At 40.9% G+C, this 20,509-nt stretch overlaps 1 protein-coding gene across 1 annotated transcript in view; it reads left to right on the forward strand.

Moving 5' to 3' along the window:
- The window catches only part of wwc3 (WWC family member 3), a 53,317-nt gene that overhangs the window by 24,858 nt on the left and 7,950 nt on the right, over window positions 1-20,509 (forward strand). Inside the window, exons 5-14 of the mRNA XM_050053969.1 lie at window positions 3,049-3,128; window positions 8,929-9,058; window positions 9,508-9,657; window positions 11,716-11,789; window positions 16,738-16,986; window positions 17,121-17,210; window positions 17,314-17,885; window positions 17,964-18,084; window positions 19,080-19,160; window positions 19,252-19,338. Coding sequence (XP_049909926.1) covers window positions 3,049-3,128; window positions 8,929-9,058; window positions 9,508-9,657; window positions 11,716-11,789; window positions 16,738-16,986; window positions 17,121-17,210; window positions 17,314-17,885; window positions 17,964-18,084; window positions 19,080-19,160; window positions 19,252-19,338 — 1,634 coding nt within the window. The remainder of the gene's footprint in view (window positions 1-3,048; window positions 3,129-8,928; window positions 9,059-9,507; window positions 9,658-11,715; window positions 11,790-16,737; window positions 16,987-17,120; window positions 17,211-17,313; window positions 17,886-17,963; window positions 18,085-19,079; window positions 19,161-19,251; window positions 19,339-20,509) is intronic.

Consider the following 20,509-nt stretch of genomic DNA (forward strand, 5'->3'; position numbering starts at 1 on the left):
GTCTTCACCCTGAAGCCTAAACCTTCACTGATTTAGCTGACATCACCTTGGGACAGCACTTTGTTTGGACTTGTCACACCTTGACAACGGCAAAACATGTAACCTATGGTACAATTGTGCGTTCTGGACTTTTTTAACTTTTTCACGACGGAGGAAATTAAAGGTCCAGTGTGTGGGATTTAGTGACATCTAGTGGTGGGGTTGCAGAACTGAAACTCGTCCAGTGTGCCAAGTGTGTACGAAAACTAGGATGGAACCGAATGACCAGACTTCATTGCACTTGCAGACTTGCGGACTTTGCGGGCGCACTCCTGGGAACTCTGGGAATGCTGAGGGCTGTGCAAATCCACAATTCATCCAGTCCACAAACGGACTTTCTTCAGACTTCCAGAGAGTCTGCTTGGGGTGTAGACTTCAGCAGATCTCACTGATTTAATAACCCATTGCAAAACAGACGCGCTTTTTCCAATTGTATACAAAAACTTATGAATGTGTAAAATAGTTATTGATAGTTAAGCCTATTAAAATGCTACTTGAATTGTGTAGGCCAGAAATATAATAATATTAACTATACATGGGATTTATATCTTGTTATCTGCAGGAACAGATGAGTTCAGCACTATTCATCAACTTATATGACATATATCTGAATATGACAGCAGCGATAATTGAACGTTTCCACAGCAGCGAGTAAAACAGTCTCGAGGGCTGTCTATCAGCTGCTTGCAGTCTCTGCCCTCGCAGATTTACATGATGACAGCGAGGGCTCAGTCCGCAGGTCCAGAGGGAGGATATTTGGATTCAGCCCTTCTGTGCCAACGCGAAAATGCTAATGGCCCTGTCCAGAGCCAGTGTTTGATTTGTCCATTCTGGGCCACTGTAGAACAACATGGTGGACTGTATGGAAAGAGCCAGTCACTTTATTTTAACGTCTTTCAGGCTCTTGTGTCACAGAGTGGACAAGTTATTCATTTTTAACACATTTTTGTTAAAACTGCATAATTTAATAGAATTAAAATAAACAGTTGATGAGTAAACTAGGTGTGTAATATTGCCTGTGCGTACTGTACTGATTTCATGTGGGACTTTTCTTTCGGTACCGTCTGACCTAATTGTAAATGTAGTGTTTCAGTGTAACTTAAGGCAACATGCCAGTCTTGTGTTTACCGTGCTTTTTGTGGGCTTGCTCTGGTGACCTCATATTTCATGTCACAGTGCTATGAATTGTTGGTTATTCACTCAGACAAAGTCTGCAGAGATGGGGACCTACAGAAAGTGTGCATGAAAGTCTCCAAATGTCTGAGAGAGCCCTCATGTACTTGATGACGTGACAGTGGGACAGATCTGCATTTACTGGGAATGCACTTGAAGTCCGTGAGTGTGGAGACTGGGATTGGGCCATTGGGAGTTAGTTCAAAGCACAGCTGTTCAAGCACAGCGATAGACCTTTAGTCTTGTTACTGTTTTACTGATAGCGATACACGGCACATTATGTCTGATGTCTATAAAATTACATAAAATCAGGCTGCAGAATTGTTATTTGGTCAGTTTAATATTGTGAAACTAATAATGTGACATGATCATGTCATCACCATATAGTTCCACTGACAGGGGCACGCCACTGATGAATTATTAGACTTCCTTTACATTGGCAGAAGAATCAAAAGTAGCACAGGCTGAGATATCTTGACACTTAATCCTACATTTCCCATGATGCAACTCAGCAGCATCTTTCATGAGACCCTCCCTGCCTGGTAGATTTTTACATCTTTCAAACTCAACTCCCCCAGTTTGTGACAGAGGATTTTTTCTTAAAAATGTGTTGTCTCAATGCTCAAACTGCGAATAACCCCCGATGACATCATCAGGGTTATTTTGTCAAACATAAGAATTTTTCCAAAGACATCATGTCATCTGTTATGTGACAAGTAAACTGAACTTGATGTGTAAATTCAGAGGAGTTCCCACAGTGGTGGAATATAACTGGATACATTTACTCAAGTACAGTACAATATTTAGGTACTTTTTGTACTTTACATGAGTATTTTAATTTTATGCTACTTTATACTTCTACTCCATGACATATTGGAGGCAAACATTTTACATTTTACTCTACTATATTTGTTTTACAGCTTTGTTCACATATTTAGATGATTAATAGAAAATATAAATCAACTAATAATTCTGATGTATTGTTACAAGCTACATTAAGTACATTGAGTGATTAAATTAGCCCCAGTTTTACAATGATGAACAATAGTGATTAATTAAAAATAATAAAAATATAAAATAAAACAAAATAAAATAAAAAATAAAATAAAATGAAATAAAACAAAATAAAAATAAAATGAAAATTAAATAAAACGAAATTAAAATGAAATATAATAATCCATCCATTTTCATCTGCATATCCGAAGTCTGTGTCGCGGGGGCAGCAGGCCAGGCGAAGCACCTCAGACATTCCTCTTCCCGGCAGCACTTTCCCTTAGTGTGTAATCCCTCTAGGATGTTCTGGGCCTCCTACCAGTGGGACTTGCCCAGAACACCTCCTTATAACAATAATAATAATGATAATATAATAGCAATAATATACATTATTCTGAAATGACTCATTCTGCATAATGAGTATGTTTACTTTTGGTTCTTTAAGGGTATTATAAAGCTAATACTGTTATACTTAAATAAAAATGTGAATGTAGGACTTTTATTTGAGTAGTTGTACACTGAAGTATTGGTACTTTTACCAGTAGTAAAGTAGTAGTAAAAGTAGTAAAAGATTAGAACACTTCTTCCACCTCTTTAAAGTTGATATGTTGAATTATTAGAGACTAGAGTCACAGATAGAAACTTAATCAGACACCTCAGTATGTGAACCACTGTGTGTGTGTGTGTGTGTGTGTGTGTGTGTGTGTGTGGATGTGCGTCTCTGTATAAACATTCCTGTATGTGAATAATCATGACTAAGCAGTTTTAGCTGGCGGCGGCGGTGGTGGTGAGAGAAGCCCATTGTGCGCCACGGTAACCCGGTGCTCTGCCTTGTGTCCGCAGCTCTCCAGACTGAAGCAGGAGCTGGCCCAGGTGAAGCAGGAGCTGCAGTATAAGGAAATGGGAGTGGAGACCCTGCAGGAGTGAGTGTTCCTCTGCCTCTGTGTCCCCGGCCCACCCTTCCTCCCATGACCACCCTTCTCCTTCCTACAACACTCTGCCCCCGCTGCTCCCCACCCAGCTGCCTTTTCCCTGTTTTATTCCCTCTCACCCTCGGTGTCGGGGCTCTATCTTTCTCTTTCCCTCTCCATGTTTCTGCTTGTGTTCACACAAAATATTTACTGAAGTTTAGCAGGTTTTTATATTTTAAATTTCCCTCACTTATCCCTGCATCTCTTTTAAAATGTTTCACATGGCTCACAAATACAGTTTAATTACATTATTGGACATAATTCAGTTCGTCTAAGTGGAAAATGATGAGATTTGAAAGATGTGGAACAAAAAGCCCTTTGACCCATAAAGAAAACGAGAGGATTTTGAAGGAATATTAAGGAGATATTCCTCTTCAGCTTCTAGTTTAGAAGAGTTTTCCATTTTCCTTTTAGTTTGTGTTGCTATTCAAACACATAGCGTCTTTTGTGCTGGGAACATTTCTGAGCTGTTCCAAATTTCAAGTTAGAATTAGAGGCTCCACCTCTGAGAGGAAAAAAAAAGAGAGAGAGAGAGCGTTTGAGAAAAGGCAAATGGAGGGAGTTTTTTGATGGAAAAGGGGACTCCACCTCAGGAAGAGGATGCACCAGTGGAGTGCAGGGAGCCAAGGCTCAGCCTGGAGAGGAAGTTGCTCCATGGAGAGGGGAGGAGGGGGGGAGGTGTGGGCTCGAGAGCAGTTTCAAAAACACAGAGATATCTGGCAGCAAATTCCTTTGCACTTCCTGAGTCCTGGCAAAGAGTCCCTTATCTCTTAGATAATACACGACTCGAGTGATTCCCAGAATAGCCAGGAGAATACACAGCTTGCAGAAAACATGGATGCATCCTCCTCTGAGTTTTTGTGTGTGTACGTGCTCATGTATGTGATTGTGCCTTTGTTTGTCTGTGTGTCTGTGTGTATATGTGTGTGTGCTTCCTATTGTTTCTTCTGGGTTGGTTTTTGCCCAGTAGGGTTGAGGCCAGTAGAGACCCTACGGCTGTTGTTTTCCTAATCTCAGCTGTTGTCAGCAATATAGCTAATTGTTCTCCTCGCCATGTCGCATCAGATAAAGCACACAAACAGGCTCTGACGTAGACGTGCCCCCCTCTGTCGTCACTGCTCGACTAAAAGAATTCAGGAGCTGGAGTCGGGAGTTTATCTCTTTTGGACTGTTTGCTGTACATGTATCTGTTCTGCTCATCTGTAGTCCACCTTATCTTGACGAGTTTCACAAATTTTTCAGACACTGCACATATTTTCACCGAGCAGACCTTTACTCTGTGTCCACCAACATTTCAACTGGTGATTTAATCAAGCTGAAACAAAATGTGAGCATATTTCTCTACAGTACACAGGGTTGGGGGCTCAACTCAACACAGGCAGGCACTGAGGGGTGGGCAGTGCTTTTTTTTTTTTTTGCTAAGCATATAAACTCCCAGGCCCTGCCAATAGGGTGGGGGGAACAAAGCAGAGCTTGTTTGGGGAGGAAGAGGCAGGGTCGGGTGGATGAACAGTACCTGCTGTTGAAGGAGAGTGAAGGAAGCGGGCTGTGGTGAGAGCAGGGGCCACGTGCCAGGCCCAGTGATGGAGGAGGCACCGTGCCGCGTTCCTCCGACCAACAAACCAACCAACCGAACCCTCTCCTCGTACCCACACTGGAGAATACAGGACAACTCGCTTCAAAGCAGGAGAGCAGATTTGTTTGCTCATCAAATTTTTACAGGAATTTTGGAGACATTAATCAAACAGTCTCTCAACTTTAAAGCTCGACTCATATGTGCTCTTTTCTGGGGTTTTCGAATGAAAATGCTCACTCAGCCATTAGCAAAAAGAAGTGACGTAGGTTAGAGCTCTGATAATAATAATAATAACTTAGTTCACATTGGGAACACCCACAAAATGTCACATCCTTAACACCAAGAGGGCAAACAAAGTATTCACTACCCTGCTGAGGAGATGCTGTTTGACTTTCTGCGCATCAAGTAAACTTAAAAATCCAGAGTTAAAGTGTATTTTTCAACCTGGACCCTGTTTGTTTGTGTCAGAGTGACTAATGGGAACAACATTTTTTGAAACTGGTTCAGTATTGAGCGAAAGCAGCGGCCAGGCTGCAGTGTAAACACTCACAACAATTTACGTCCATGAACAGTGACATTTTAGACACTGACAGGCTCAGATTATTATTTTAAGTATCTGACAACATTATGGAAATGATCCCTAAACAGAAAGACCCTTTTTGTTTAACTAGAAACAGCCCTAAAATCGGCATCGTCAAACCCACCAGACTCCGTACAGTAATTTAATCATTGTGCAACACACTTCATTCAGAGTCGACAGAAGCAAAATTAAACTCACAGAAACCATCTTGGTTTGTCTTTTTACTGTTTCAACAATCACCAGCTCTGGTTTGGTTGAAATAAACCCTTAATTCACCCAGTTATGAGATAAAATATGGCGGCTCTATACACGCTTAAATGACTGTTTATTTAAATGGCGTCTGGTGGGGTTGGTGAGGGCGATTTTGGCTGTGCTTCTGGTCACACTAAATGGATCTTACTCTTTATCCCAACAGTGTTATGTTGTGTAGCCACTGGTTTAAAAGTTGTGACCCTCTAGGGACCTGTAGTTTTCCCCCTCGCCAACTCACCTATATCTGTTACCTACAGTAGATGGCAGTAGGCATGCCCCCAGTTTGGAGAAGCAGGCGTATTTTAAACTTTACCCTGCCGTCAGACAGCCCTCTCAGATGAGGAACTAAAGCTGTTATATTGCTCTCTCTTCAAAGCCAGACTCAATTGACAAAAACATTAATTTTACCTCGCAGAACACAGGAGTTGCAGGTCTGCCACTGCTTTGATTGATTAGATTGTTTGCATCATTGTGTGACATCCAGATCCAAACTAACTTCGCGTCCGCAGCAGTGTGTTGCTTAACTTCCCTGCCAGTTCGGGGGTTAGAGTAACATCTAATTTGGAAGATTAATAACACAACATTCTCAAAGAAGGCTTGGCTCAGTCACAAAGAGGCACATTAGGGGTGTAAGGGGGTTTATATGACATTATCACCATCATGACCCCCCACAAACGAGCGAGCCTTTGAAAGCAGCACTTTTTAAAGGCTGACACAATATGTCAGCATGTGGAAACAAACAGAGGTTATCATTTACACCGGCCTGTCACATGCAGTGTCAGTATTTCATAACTGACCACAGTCAGTCCAAAATAAACACTTGAATGTTACCTCCCACACAAAAATACTTCAGATGTTCGTCTGATGATTTTTTCGTGACTTATTTTCCACTGACCTGTTTTCCAATATAAAGCACCACCCTGCTGTTAGTAAGTGAATGAGAGATGTCACTCCTCATTTGATTCTATAATAATGCAACCACATCTTTTCCTGCCGTTCCTTTTCCCGCTGAGGAAATAAGTAATAACGTTTTAGTAACAGCACATGATTGTAGTTTTACCCTTTGACACATTTTTCATCAGTACCCCTGTTCTGACTTCCTTCACATTTTGGGCCTTATTTAAACGATCTATAGTTCAAAGTCTATAGTGCCTGACACAAGTGCATTTAGGACGCGTCAAACTCCACTTTAGCTCGTTAAACGGCACATAATCTGGGCACAATTAAGGCGCAGGGGTCAAAGGGGTTGTATTTAGTCTCTTTATTCGTCATTGGTGTGTTTTGGGTCTAACATGGATTTAATCACTCAGTGTCTTCTCCCATTCCCTTTGAAAGCCAGCTGTTGTAGTTATAAAGAGGAAACAGAACTAAACGTTAAACTAAAATGTATTATTTCACCCATTTGCAACACATCCCTGTGTCCCTGTGTGTGTAACAAGCAGAGTGTACGCACATTGTGAACCTGCCTGTGTAGGCGCATCTTACTATCTGAATAATGTGACCTTTAACTAGCAGGGAAATATTGCTGCCCTCTGACTTTAGACCGGGTTTTTGTTGGTCAGTGGTGCCATCGCTTTCTAGCAACACACCAACAATGCACCTGAACACACCTCATTTAAGACCTTCACAGCAATGAGCGCACACACAGGCGCAAGTACATTAGTTGCTTACACAGCGCAGGTGCTTGCTGTGAGAATGACAACTGCGTCCGTTTGACTCTAGCAACAACAGTAGTGCTGCGCTGTGTGTCGCTTTGCGTCAGCTGTAAGACAAGTCTCTAAAACCGCAATGATTTGCAGTTGACGTAGAATTAATTTGCTATTTTGATCACTGAATAATCATTTAAGCCATTTTTAAGCAAAAATGTCAAACATTTTCTGGTTTCGTGTTTCTTAAATGTGAGACATTGATGCTTTCCTTAGTCTCACATGGTAATTAACTGAATAGCTTTGTATGTTTGGACTGTTGGTCAGATGAAACACCATTTGAAGACGTCACCTTGGGCTCTTGAAAAATCTAGTCAAGAAAATATTGTGCAGATTAATCATTATTGAAAATAATTGGTAGTTGGAGACCTAAATAACATTACAACAAAGAATCTACTGACAGCAGATGATCATAGTTTAGTCCTTTGACACATTTTTCATCAGTGCTCCTGTTCCTCCGTCCAACAAACTTTAAAGTTAAGCTTTTTTTGGTTGCAACAAAGAAGACTTGTACTTATCTGTTCTGCGAGAGGAACATCATTGAAACGTAAAATCTTCCCCAAAGTTATGCAATATAATGTTTTAGCAAATGTGCTAATACAATGTTGCTCAGCTGGCTGGCTGTTCGGGTCAAGTTTTACTAGAATTAATGGACTCATAATTAAATTTCAGTTCTAATATTGACTTATGTGGAAGCCTGAAATTTACAAAATATTCAAGGTGTCTACAGGTCCTTAAAAAGTCTTAAAATGTCTTTAATTCAAGTCATTGAACAGTCTTGAGTTTTAATTTGCGAGGCTTTAACCGCTACAAACATTTGACCTAATTTCATTTATCCATTTTTTAATTTCTTTTTGTGAAAATGAGTGAAGCCTTTCCATGTAAAAGGCTATGATACTGTTATTTACTCTGTACTTGCACTGACTTAACTCACCCTAATATCTATATTCCTACATAACACCTACCTCTGCACAAGACTTTATATATGCTACCTGCCTGCAATGATTACCAGCAATGCTTAAATAAGTAAAACATGATCTGTCCAAAACCCTGTCCTAAATTTGGTTAAGTTGTCTTGAACGGGTCGTAAAAAGCAGTAAATTTAATTGTCTGATACCTGTAGACACCCTGAATATGTTTTTATCAACTATTGGAAGTTAACTAAAAGTTAGTGTTTATTTTTAGACTCTATTTAAAGTATTTAACGAACAATATTGTTAATTCATGTGTTGAATTTTACTACATTTAGTCTGTTTTGAGGGCTCATAGACTTTAAGAATAATGGGAGAGAAAAGCCTAAAACACAGCGAGTCAGACTGTGTATGTGCTGATAGACACAAGGCGTGGACATAAAGCTCAAGCTGACAACTTCAAAATGTCTTCATTGGCTTTAAGCTTAAAGTAGACAACCACTTAATTTAAGTTTATCCTCACAGAGCAGTTTGAACAAGCCTGATTATTCTGTACTTTCCTAAAGGATGAGTTCCGTTATACTCTGCAAACACTGAGACAGACTGTGAGATTTATCGCAAATCCTCCCTCCAGCATCAAACACAAGAGCATCAAACAGTCTGAACATCTGGGCTTTTAACACTCAGCGCCCCGGCAGACGTCTCAATGTGTGTGTTTGTGTCACAGGATCGACAGGAAGATGTCCTGCAGTCAGACAAACTACAAGCTGGACGAGGCTCAAGCCATCTTCAACGAGCTGCGGAGCATCAAGAAGGCCATCAGCACAGGCGAGAAGGAGAGGCAGGACCTCATCCAGGTATCTCACCTCCTGCTGTTCTCCTCTTTACTCCTGGAACAAACGTTGGTGGGGTATTCTCTGCTGACCTCTAGTGTCTGTTAACCTCTACTGTCCCGCTGCTTCTCATCATTGTCTTTTAATAAAACACATTTCCAGACATCTGAGTCACCGACCACGATTTTGTCAGCGAAGCAAAAAATGTAATGGAGTAATATATATAATGAATAATAGACGGTGATTCAGTCTGATTGTCAGGCCACATTTGCAGAGGCATTTCCTGGCAATCTATTTATGAACATAAACCGGAGGCAGATGAGACAGTGTATATGTTGAAATTCATCTTTAAAGACAAAGGCCGGACAATCTGACAAGTTCCATTTCTTGCTGTTATTGTTTTTTACTTTTAATTGTCAGTGAGATATTGTTGAGACAAGTTTTGTCTTGTTAAACATTGTTCCCTTCCACAGTGCCTGGCGAAGCTGACGGTGAACTTCCAAAACAGCTTGTCAATCCACGACTCAGCCGGCGAGGTGGTGAACAGCACTGGAAGTGTCGGTGACTCGTGCAGTCTGCAGCAATACTGCGACACTGGCTGTCAGACTGACATCATGGGAGAGGTAAGAGACACCGCTACTCCTCCCTGTCTCCCCCTAAAACAGGTTTTCAAACTGTGAGGAGGAGTTGAGGAGGTGAATGAAGGGGACGTGTCAGAATTTGTGCTCCTTCTTGATGCGGGTTTTTTAGATGCAGTGTGTTCAGTCATTTCTTCCAGTAAACGTCCATAAATCCTCTGAGAAATAACACAAAAAAGTCGTGACTCATGACTCCAGAGGTTGCCTGAGAATAATCACGTATTTAAGTATTCTTCAGCGTCAAGGTCTGTACGTCCGTGTGGACAAACAGCAACTGCTAACAGATATTTTGGCACACTTTTAATGATCTAAATCTAGTCTAAAAATATGGGGCTCCAGTTGTAGCCCACATCTAACTAACTGGGGGGTGATGAGGGATGTTGTTGCGGAGGAACACAAGTCTGACTCGCTGGATGCAGACTGTGGCTGTGACTCTGCCATTGGCTGGCTATTTAGGCTGGCATTCTTCTCTCCACTATCCACGGGTTACCATTTTCAAAATCCCCAAGCAACAACACTCCCGCACTAACAACCTAATCTACACGCTGAAAATGACAAGTTTTAAAGAAGATCTGGATCGTGCAGTGAGGCATGTCTGCTTTGTTCTTGTTGCAAAGATTTACAACAAACAAAACAACTTGTGAACACATCTTAGAAAAGCACAGACTCCATCTCACAGGACTGTCATGCCTGATGTTGATCTGTTTTCTGACGCGGCCAGTCGGAGCTGATATGCCACATCTTTTCACCCTGACAGCAGCATGCACCACTGACACTGACTTCACCAGTGTACCAATCCGTTCCACTTCACATGAGCTGCTGTGATATCATCATAATAATGTTCTGCTCAAGCCACATACAGCAAATCATGTATGCTTCACCTCTACAGCCTCCTAGAGACTGAGTTTTTAGCAATCTTGTAAGTTTAGTGCAGCTACACTGTGCAACATGAATCTTATAAACTTGGTACGACATCAAGTTTGATGTACGTAGACTGTACGATGACAGCGCCTACGTATGCTCCGCGGATTATTACTTCTCCAACTGGTAGCACAGCATAGAGGGTCACAAGTTTTGTGGGCACTATATACTGAGGTGTGTCTGTGTGTGTGTTTGCTAGCTGCTAGGTTGCTCACCTGGCAGCTGCAACTCTGCCACTTCCTTCCATGCTTCGTTCTTCTTTACGCAATCATGATAAGCCCTGGATGACAAGGCTTCTGCTGCCACAACTCTACAAGGTTTTCTTCTTTGCCAGAATCCCACACAGTTTCTCTGGCTCGTTTTGCCTCCATGACAAGCTGCTGTCTGTCTGTTTGTGCTGATCAGTGCGTCATTTCATGCTGCATTTCTACTGGTTGGTTAGAAGACGTAGGTCGTAAGAGCAGTCACACAGTGAGATGGTCATCCCAAATTTCCGACACTGTCAGAATTTTATCCCAGGCTGTCTTTGATCACAAGACCGTGACAACAGCCATCCTCGCACCTCTCTCACTCGCTGTAGGACCACCGTACAGAGCTACGACCAAAGATATTGCCAGGTTTCTCTCACGACAGCCCAAAATTGCAGTGTATTCCAGGCATAAGGCAGCAATTATCAAATTATGTTTGTCTTTTTTATCTCTCAAAGTTGAATCACACAGTCTACAGTCATCTGTTAATGTTTTCTGTGGCGTTTTCTTTTGGGGAGCCATTTCATTGACAGTGTTCACCTTCCCATGTGCAAAACAAGTAGCCCCCAAACACTATTTCACAAGGACACCATCACTGCGTCCTGAGCTTAGCGCCACCCAAGACGATTGTGATTAGCTTAAAGAAATACAAACAAGCCAGAGCATTTTTCCCCCGCAGCAGAATGATAACGTTTGCTTCCAGACCTTACTGGAAGCTGCTCAAGTGATGACCAGATAAGCTGCAGGAAGCTCCCTCTACTCCCCTCATATATCTGACATGACTAATAGTCATGATTAAGCCGTGTATCTTCCACTATTTGTTACGTAAGCTGCTGTGACTTTGAATCATTTTATCATTTCTTTTTTTCCCCAGTATGGTTCCCAAGATGCCACACATTTAGTGGACAAAGTGAAACTCAACTGGCAGTACGAGGAAGCCAAGAAAAAGTAAGTGGGCTTGTGTCTAAATAAATTCCTTGACTCTCAGTATCACACAGCTTTACATACACACATAACATTGGTATGAAAAAAAATAATAATCCAAAGATATAAGGCAGGTTCAGCCTCACAGCAAGAGGGTCCTGTGGTTCAAACCCAGGGTGGGGGAGCCCCTCTGCGTGGAGTTTGCATGTTCTCCCCGTGTCAGCTTCGGTTTCCTCCAGGTGCTCCAGATTCCTCCCACAGTCCAAAGACATGCAGGTTAACTGGTGACTCTAAATTGTCCGTAGGTGTGAATGTGAGTGTGAATGGTTGTCTGTCTCTATGTGTCAGCCCTGTGATAGTCTGGTGACCTGTCCAGGGTGTACCCTGCCTCTCACCCAATGTCAGCTGGGATAGGCTCCAGCCCCCCTGCACTGTGTCAAGTTTTTTCTACTCGTACATCTGGTGTAAACTTTTGACATTTGGAGATTTCTGTAGGAATTACATTTTTCAGCGATGGGATGGCGAGCACTTCTATCCTGGAAACTGCTAAGAGACCCCGTGATTGTCAATATACCTGTGAGGGTCATTCATCCTCTGAATGCTACAGGTCTCTAGTTTGTGGCTGTAAAGTTTCATGAGGGTGTGATTATCCTTGAGGTCACAATAGGTCATTTTATACAGTGAGGTCAGGTTTAAAAGAAATGGTCTCACTACAGTGAAATGGCTACTATGGGGCCAAACATCACCACACATGAGTATGTTTAGGGAACCTAATGTGCCCAAAACTGCATGGGACAAACATAAAGTGAGCATGTCTGTGAAGGGGAGATTCATGGGTAGCTGAAGAGTCATTGTCATTCAGATATCTTGAGGTGCGAGGTGAAGGCACCCCTGTAAAAATGGCTTTGACAGTTTTTCCCTCGCCAAAATTTAGCCTAACTTTGGAGCACGAGTTAGCAGCCCAGTATAGCCTCTAGAAGACGGTGTCAGCTGAGGACAGAGTTAAAGTCACATCATCTCCAACAGAGAGGAGCAGATTTACCTTCACAGCTAGATGCAACTATTGGAGTTTTGAGAAATCTCATTTCCAGCTTCCAACTAAATTCTTTCCACCATGGGCCACTTCAGCATTTATGTCGAGACATCCAGTGTTTGTCTGTTTGTTGTTTACCAGTCGTAGTACTATGACACACCACCATGCAGCACTGACTCACAGGCCCCGTCAGCCCCCTCTCGTTCCTCGGGCCCTGCGCGTCGTCCAGTGGGAGGACGTGTTATGAATAGTATTTGCGCCCGGTGGCCGTGGCTGCTGAGCGATGTCTGGCCAGCGGAATGAGCTGGGTGGTCACATTCTTCCCTGGCCACGCTGCTGCTGACTGTGTGCTGCCTTTGTGTGAGCAGCCAGAGAGAGCTGTGCCCACCGCCTGTCTCGCTGTACACCCTGCTCCTCCACAAGGTGGTTTAATATACACACTGTTTGGTTAAATATATCCCAGCTCACCCTGTTAACGCTGGCAAAATTATATGTTGGCAGAATCAACATTGAAAGAAATTTCTGTTAGTTTTAAGAAGGGGTGATTATGACTTGAGCTCAGGTATGTCATGAGGCTGTGTGTTATTATTATTATTCAAAGTTTTTTTTTAAATGGGTTTTCAGACATTTACACATTACACACTATGCCAACATCTGCATCCCAACCACCCTACGCCCAATGGGAGACTGGCCAAATATTTGATAAATAAATAAAATAAAAACAATAACATATTATAAATAAATAAACCATAAAATTGATCATATAATAATATTTATTACTATGATGATGACAAAAATAAATAATAATGAATAATAATGATAATAATTAAAAGAGCAACAACAACAATTATGATTCTAATAATAATAATAATAATAAATATTATTATTATTATAAAGAATTTAATTAAAAAAGATAAATGAAGCAAAAACAAGCTCTATTATTATTATTGTTATTATTATTAATGATAATAACAATAATAATAAATATTATAAAGTAGATAAATAAATTAATCAAAAAGATTAGTAAGATTTTAAAAAAAAAATGTAATTAATAAATAAAATAAAAACATTTTATCAAATAATAATAATATAATAATTATTACAATGTCAAAAATAATGATAATAATTATTACAACAACTATTATTATTATTATTATTATTATAAAGAATTTAAATAAAAAATATGGCAAAAATAAAAAAACTTATTAATATTAATAATGATAATAACAATAAATATAAAGAATATAAATTAATTAAAAATAAAATTAAAAATAATATTTAATAAATAAAATAAAAACAATAATAAAAATAATATATGTATCAACTAATGATATAATTATAATTATTATTATTATAATAACATTATTATTATTATTATTATTATTATTATTATTATTATCATAAAGAGTTAAAATTTAGGCTAAAACCAAACAGACTTACAAGCTAAAAAAAAAAAAGATACCAATAAATATCATAAAGCATATAAATAAATGAATGAATGATGCAAAAAAACCATGAAAAAATAATTAAAACAAAAAATATAGATTAAAAAACTTAAAGTTAAAAACTCAGTTACAGGCATTAAGTTTTATTTCTTGCAGTGCAGACATTGTTATGATATCCAAGAATGATTTCGGATGAACCGTTATCTCTTCAGCTGACTGTAGCCCAAAATAGTGTCATATTTGGGCATGCCCAGGGTTCATGAATTCAGGTCGCTGGATCTTGTGAGGTTGTGTGTTATTTAATAACTGACTTTGACAGCTTGTGTTTCAGCTGTAAGAGGCAGCCGAGTGATGATAGCTGCAGCAGCAAGAGTCCCCATGTTATTATTACGCTGGCTGTGTGCACACTTATTTTACAAGACTCATGTTGCTGTGGTGACCCAGCAGCAGCAATGCCAACCATGACATCAGGGAGGGAGGGAGAGTGAGGAGAGACCTGTGGAAACTTGCATGCTCTGTCACTGAGTCACTCTGTCTGAAATCCAGCTCACATAAACACAGTTATTTCATCAGAGCCCAGGACTCAGTCTGCGAGATCCCACTTAACTCTGTCTGAATAAACGTGTTGGTGATACACACACCTGTAACACCGCTGGCTGATGCAGCACTTTGGCTCAGGTAGAAATTACTGCGCTGAATGCTGTCATTATAGTCGCAGCATGAAGCGTCTGCTCGGCTCAAATTTGTGTTCTTACATAGAGCTGATTCTGCCATATTTCTATAAACACTGCAGAGTACACAGAGGCTGTACTGAACCCTGCAGGTAGCATTAAATCAGGAAACTAAAGTCATACTGAATACACACACACACACACACCGACACACACACACACATATACAGACACTTATTGATCAGTAGCCGTCCAGGTATTCTCTTTATTTTAGTTTAAAAAAACATATATACTACATATATACTTGTTTGTTTTAGACTTTATTATATTTGTAAGAAACATAAATAATACTTAACCATATCAGTATACAAACATACATATAAGAAAGAAAAAAAAGAAATACAATAAAAAATAAATTTAAACATTTAATTTTAAAAAATTATGAAAATTATATAAATCACATTTTTTAAAAATCATGTTGTTATGCCAGTGTGTCAAAATAAATATATAAAAATATTAAATATAAAAATAAAAAATAAAATAAATAATACATAAATAAATAAAAATAAATTAAATAAAAAAATTAATAGAAGTCTATAAAAATAATAAAAATGTTTCTTTCAGCTAGACTAATGCCCAACTTAATCCCATCGTACATTTAACATAACATTGTTTTTGTGCAAGTGTGGTAGAATAAATAAATATAAAATGGTAAAATAAATAGGTGTACAGCTTTGTTCTTAAACATTAAAATACATTAAATACAGCACGTCTTTGGGTGGAACAAAAAAATCAGTACATAAATGTATAACACCATAACACTCTTTAACCTCATAGATTAACAATCAATCAGTCAAACGTGTGTATAGCATCTTATATAGCATCGTGCAGGTTACTGCAGTTCACTTCACAGACACTGACTGACAAAAACAATTTAAAAATTTGAGACTGATAAACACGAGACAAAAAAATGATTGAATTTAATCAAATAGATTTTAAAAGATTAAACAACTAGACAAAATAGATTAAAAAGACAAAACAAGAATAATGCAATAAAACACATTCAGAAGATATAATAGTAATAAAAAAAGCTAGATAGAAATTACAAAAAGGACAGTGGTAGTATGAAAGGGGGAGAGGGGGGGATGACACGCAGCAAAGGGCAGCAGGACAGAATTGAACCTGCGGCCGCTGCGGCAGAGACACAGCCTTTGTGCATTTGGCGCCTCCTCCACCATGTGAGGTACTTGGTGCCTCGAATAACCAGATATTTTAACGGGAATACTGTGTCTGGTGAGCCGGGGACACATTTCCACCCCTGGAATAAAGATATCTTCCGTTTTTCTTTCTGTCGGTTAACACGTTTTCCCATTGATGACTTTTTAAATTTGACATTTAAGCTACATATTGTTGTATCTGTGCTCCTAACACTAAGACTTTATTTGTCACAAACTGGTATAATTAAGTTGTATAGTTGTATATTTTTGTGGGAAGGAAAATGTGGTGTGATTCAGCAAATACAGGAAATGCCAAATTTGTATTTGATAAGAAAATTTGGCCATGTCAGAGGAGTGTGTTCCTGACAAGTTACGATTTTTTCATTGTTGATCACTGTGTATGAACTCCGTGCCATTTGCACTTGGCTGACTTGGCTGCAGCAAAGTTTATATAAACAAATGTTTGCAACCAAGTAGTAATCACAGCATGTACACGCTCACCTCTGAACATAAATCTGTCAGTTGTATCAATGCTCGACCCAGTGCCAGGTGTAAAGACATAATTTCTAATGTTCGCCACATTGTTCCTCCTCGCTGTCCTCTCAGGGTGCAGAGCATACAGCACCAGCTAGCACAGCTGGACAGTGAGAGCTGGTCAGGCCGGGCCGAGGCAGATCGCGACCGGGACTTCATGCAGCTCCTGCGTGAGAAGGAGGCCCTCCTGCAGGAGCTCATCCTGGTCAGCAAGCAGCAGCATTCTCCAGAGACGCTTCTGCAGCTGGAGGAGGAGCGCTGCAGGCTGGAGGAGGAGGTGCAGAGGGCACACAGCTCCCAGAGCCAGGGAGCCAATCAGAGGTGAGGAACATGACGGCCTGCACTCGGGCACAGAGATAAGGGTGCTGTCATCCCGTAAGATGAACACTATCTAAGTATTCATTTATCTTATTTAACTTGATTGAATTTCTTTGAATGGCTGTGCCTCGTGACAGGATCCTGCAGCAGGAGAAGAGGAATGCTCTGCTGAGACAGCTGGAGGAGGCGACACGCATCACCACGTACCTTCACTCCCAGCTGAAGAGGTGCGGCACACACTCATTCTTCAGGCTCTCAGCTCCTCTCTGTTTCATCGTCTCAGCATCTCTGTCTCCTTTCTGATGTCTCTCTTGTCTTCTTTCCCTCCAGCCTGTCGGCCAGCTCTCTGACGGTGTCGTCCAGCAGCAGCCGCGGCTCTCTCGCCTCCAGTCGGGGCTCCCTGGCGTCCAGCAGAGGCTCCCTCAGCTCCATCAGCTTCAGCGACATCTACGGTCTTCCTCAGTACGAGCGTCACGAAGGGGCCGGGGAGCCACTCGACCCCCACCTACGCTACCTGCTGCCACCAGAGACCGTGTCCAGAGACTGCTCCATGTTCACCCCTGACCCCCTGACCCAAAGCAAAGCCAAACGCTCCCACGACACCCCGCAGTCCCTGGCCTCGCTCTCCTCCCGCTCCTCGCTCTCCTCCCTGTCACCGCCCAGCTCCCCCATGGACACACCCTACCACTCCGCCCCTCAGGACTGCCCTCTCACCCAGATGACGGAGGAGTACATGGAGCAGGCGGGCCGCGGCCTGTTAGAGGGGCTGCGGGCACAGTCGCAAACCCTGTCGCACACCGCCATGTTGAGCAGCGAGGACACGGTCAGCCCTGCCGCTGTGCATCAGCTGGACAACAAGACTCACAGAGACAGTGGGGCTCAGGGGGCTTTCACCTCCACAGGTAAGTCAAAGAGATCTGATCCCTGTCCCAAAGAATGGCGACTACCTGACAACTAACTGGACGTGTTTTCCTCTGTAGGAGTGACTCTGAGGGGAAACAGCGCCAACAGAAGTGGCAGGAGGGCGAGGAGAGTCTCTGCAGGTGTGTCGGAGGACGCTCTGGCCACGGACAGCGGCGTGTTCGAAGCCTGGGGCAGAAGGTGAGAGGAGGTGCACCCTCGCAGAACATTAATACACAGCTCTCTGGAGCAACTGTGCCCCCTAGTGACAGAGGAGGAAACTGCAGCGCCCAAAATACACACCTCTTTCAGCTTTGATAGACAGACACTTCTTGTGTGGTACAGCAGCAGCAGCAGGTTATCCAGGCATTATACAGGAACAGTAAACACAAATAAATGGACTTGGACTTGTACAGCTTTTTCTAGTCGTTCAACCACTCACCACTCTACTCGCTTTCACAGCACTTGTCACATTCACCCATTCACTCACACATTCATACACTGGTGGCTGAGGCTACCTTACAAGTTTGTTTTTTGTTAAGTTTGTTAGTTGACAACCCGCTCTACGTCTTGAGCCACAGCTGCCGCACAAATGTTAAACATAGCAACACTAGCAGAGAGAAAAATGCATCAATAGAAACACAGCAAATAAAATAAAATAAATTGAAATAGCTCAATACATAAATACACGATGTAAGAATATTCTACAATACACTATAGTGTAATGAGCCACTATTACTAATGTATACAGTCTAAACACAGGTCTTTTTTCCCCTTAAAATGCAAGGAGGTAAAGTGCAAACTCGCCATGTGCAAGGTTACCGAGAGCAAAGCAGAGTGGAGTTTGGTTGAAACAGAAACTATAAAGCTGAGAGTTCTGAAAGTTCACTGTGAGACAGAGGTGAGATGTCGTAGAGAGTTATTGCTCTGAGCAGGAAACATTTCCTATTTCAGTCCCTGTGACAGTCGTGGTATTTGTGTCTTCTTGTGCAAGTGGGAATTTATGCCATCACACATGACGTCAGTGTCTGCAAGAAAGCAAGCAAAGAAAAATAATTTTTAGATCTCAGAAATGAATCTTAAAATCTAAATCATCTTAAAGACAGAAAATAGAAACTGGACAAACATCTTCAGTTTGTGTCCAACAGGAGAGATTAACAGTTTGTTTATTGCTTGTTTTGTCGTCCCTCCAACAGAGCAGAGGAGTCTGATGAGATGTCATACATGAAAGAGCTGACCTCTGTGAGCGAGCCCACCCAGATCCAGCTGGGACTGCTGTGAGTAAACCATTAGTCTAGACTGTACTCTGGTGCTGCAGTTATTCCCTGTTAGTGTCTAACTCCATGTTTCACTTGTTCCTGTTCACAGATGGGAGTCCAATTCTCAGTCTCTCCGACTACATCTGCTGCAGCTCAAGAATTTAAACAGGTCTATTGTTAGAGACGGCTACAAAGTGTGAGTACCTTCAGCTCTTTAAAGCATAATCATTTTGATAAAACATCTGGACATCAGATGGACAAAACAACCCTCTCCTGAATGGAAATCGAAAAACTGCAATATTTTTGGTTGGGTTTTTTGCTTAAGGTCTTTTTATTGGTATTTGATGTCACACAAAATTCGATAAATCACAGATAGAGTGTTTCTGCTCCTAAAGAGACCCACTCCTATTGCACTGTTTAGTAATCACACAGAATCCATGTCATAAACAACTATATGTACTTAAAATAAGTTCAATATGACAACATTTGTAGGTGAGACACATAAAGAAATGCAATAAATGATTAAAAAAAAAAAAAGATAAAATACAAATAATAAATGAGTAATAAGAAAAACATTCCAAAAATAAAGTGAAATTCTAACATTACAAATAAATAACTAAATAAACTATACATGATATGGAGTCTGTGGTAATAGAATGGGCTACTTTTGCGACAGAGGCTGTTATTTGATGCTCTAATGTGGTTATTTGGTGCCAGTCAAATTTGGCAACGCTGCCTCTGTAGCTCACTTACAAATATATGATATTTATTTTTTGTTTGGTCCGATACAAAAGCCCCCATTTTATTTATTTATTATGGTACGGGCAGCTAAGCTGCCAGGACACTATTGTAATCCTAGGTATTCTTCTTCTTTCCTCTTTCTTCTTTCTTCTTTCTTCTTCCGAGGAAATCATACTTCCCATGGGTGAAAATTCACCAAACTTTGCACAAAGGTCCAGTCTCATGCCAGATATCCTCAGCTGTAAACTCAAGCCAATAGTCCTGATGGTGGCGCTACAGCATGCGTCTAAATTTCAAAACTTTGAAAATATACAAATCAACCACACGTGCTACAACTTCACAACTTTCATCAAACTGTAGCCCCAATACTGAAGAAACTTTTGTACATTTAAACCTATTAAAAATTATGAAGTTCATCACTCTTTTTTTTCAAAAATTGTAAAACTTCTTAAACCTATCTCCTCCCACAATTTTTGCTCAATTGACACCAAACTTGCTACAGAGCATCTTCAGACTGTCCTACAAAAACTACGTTTCTCAGATTTTTGATTTATCAAAAATTGAGCCTACAGTGCATCAAAATGTTTGACTGTAAACGGTACTGTAAACATATACATGCAAATTCT

Source organism: Epinephelus moara, chromosome 10, assembly GCF_006386435.1.
Source record: "Epinephelus moara isolate mb chromosome 10, YSFRI_EMoa_1.0, whole genome shotgun sequence".
Taxonomy (NCBI): domain Eukaryota; kingdom Metazoa; phylum Chordata; class Actinopteri; order Perciformes; family Serranidae; genus Epinephelus; species Epinephelus moara.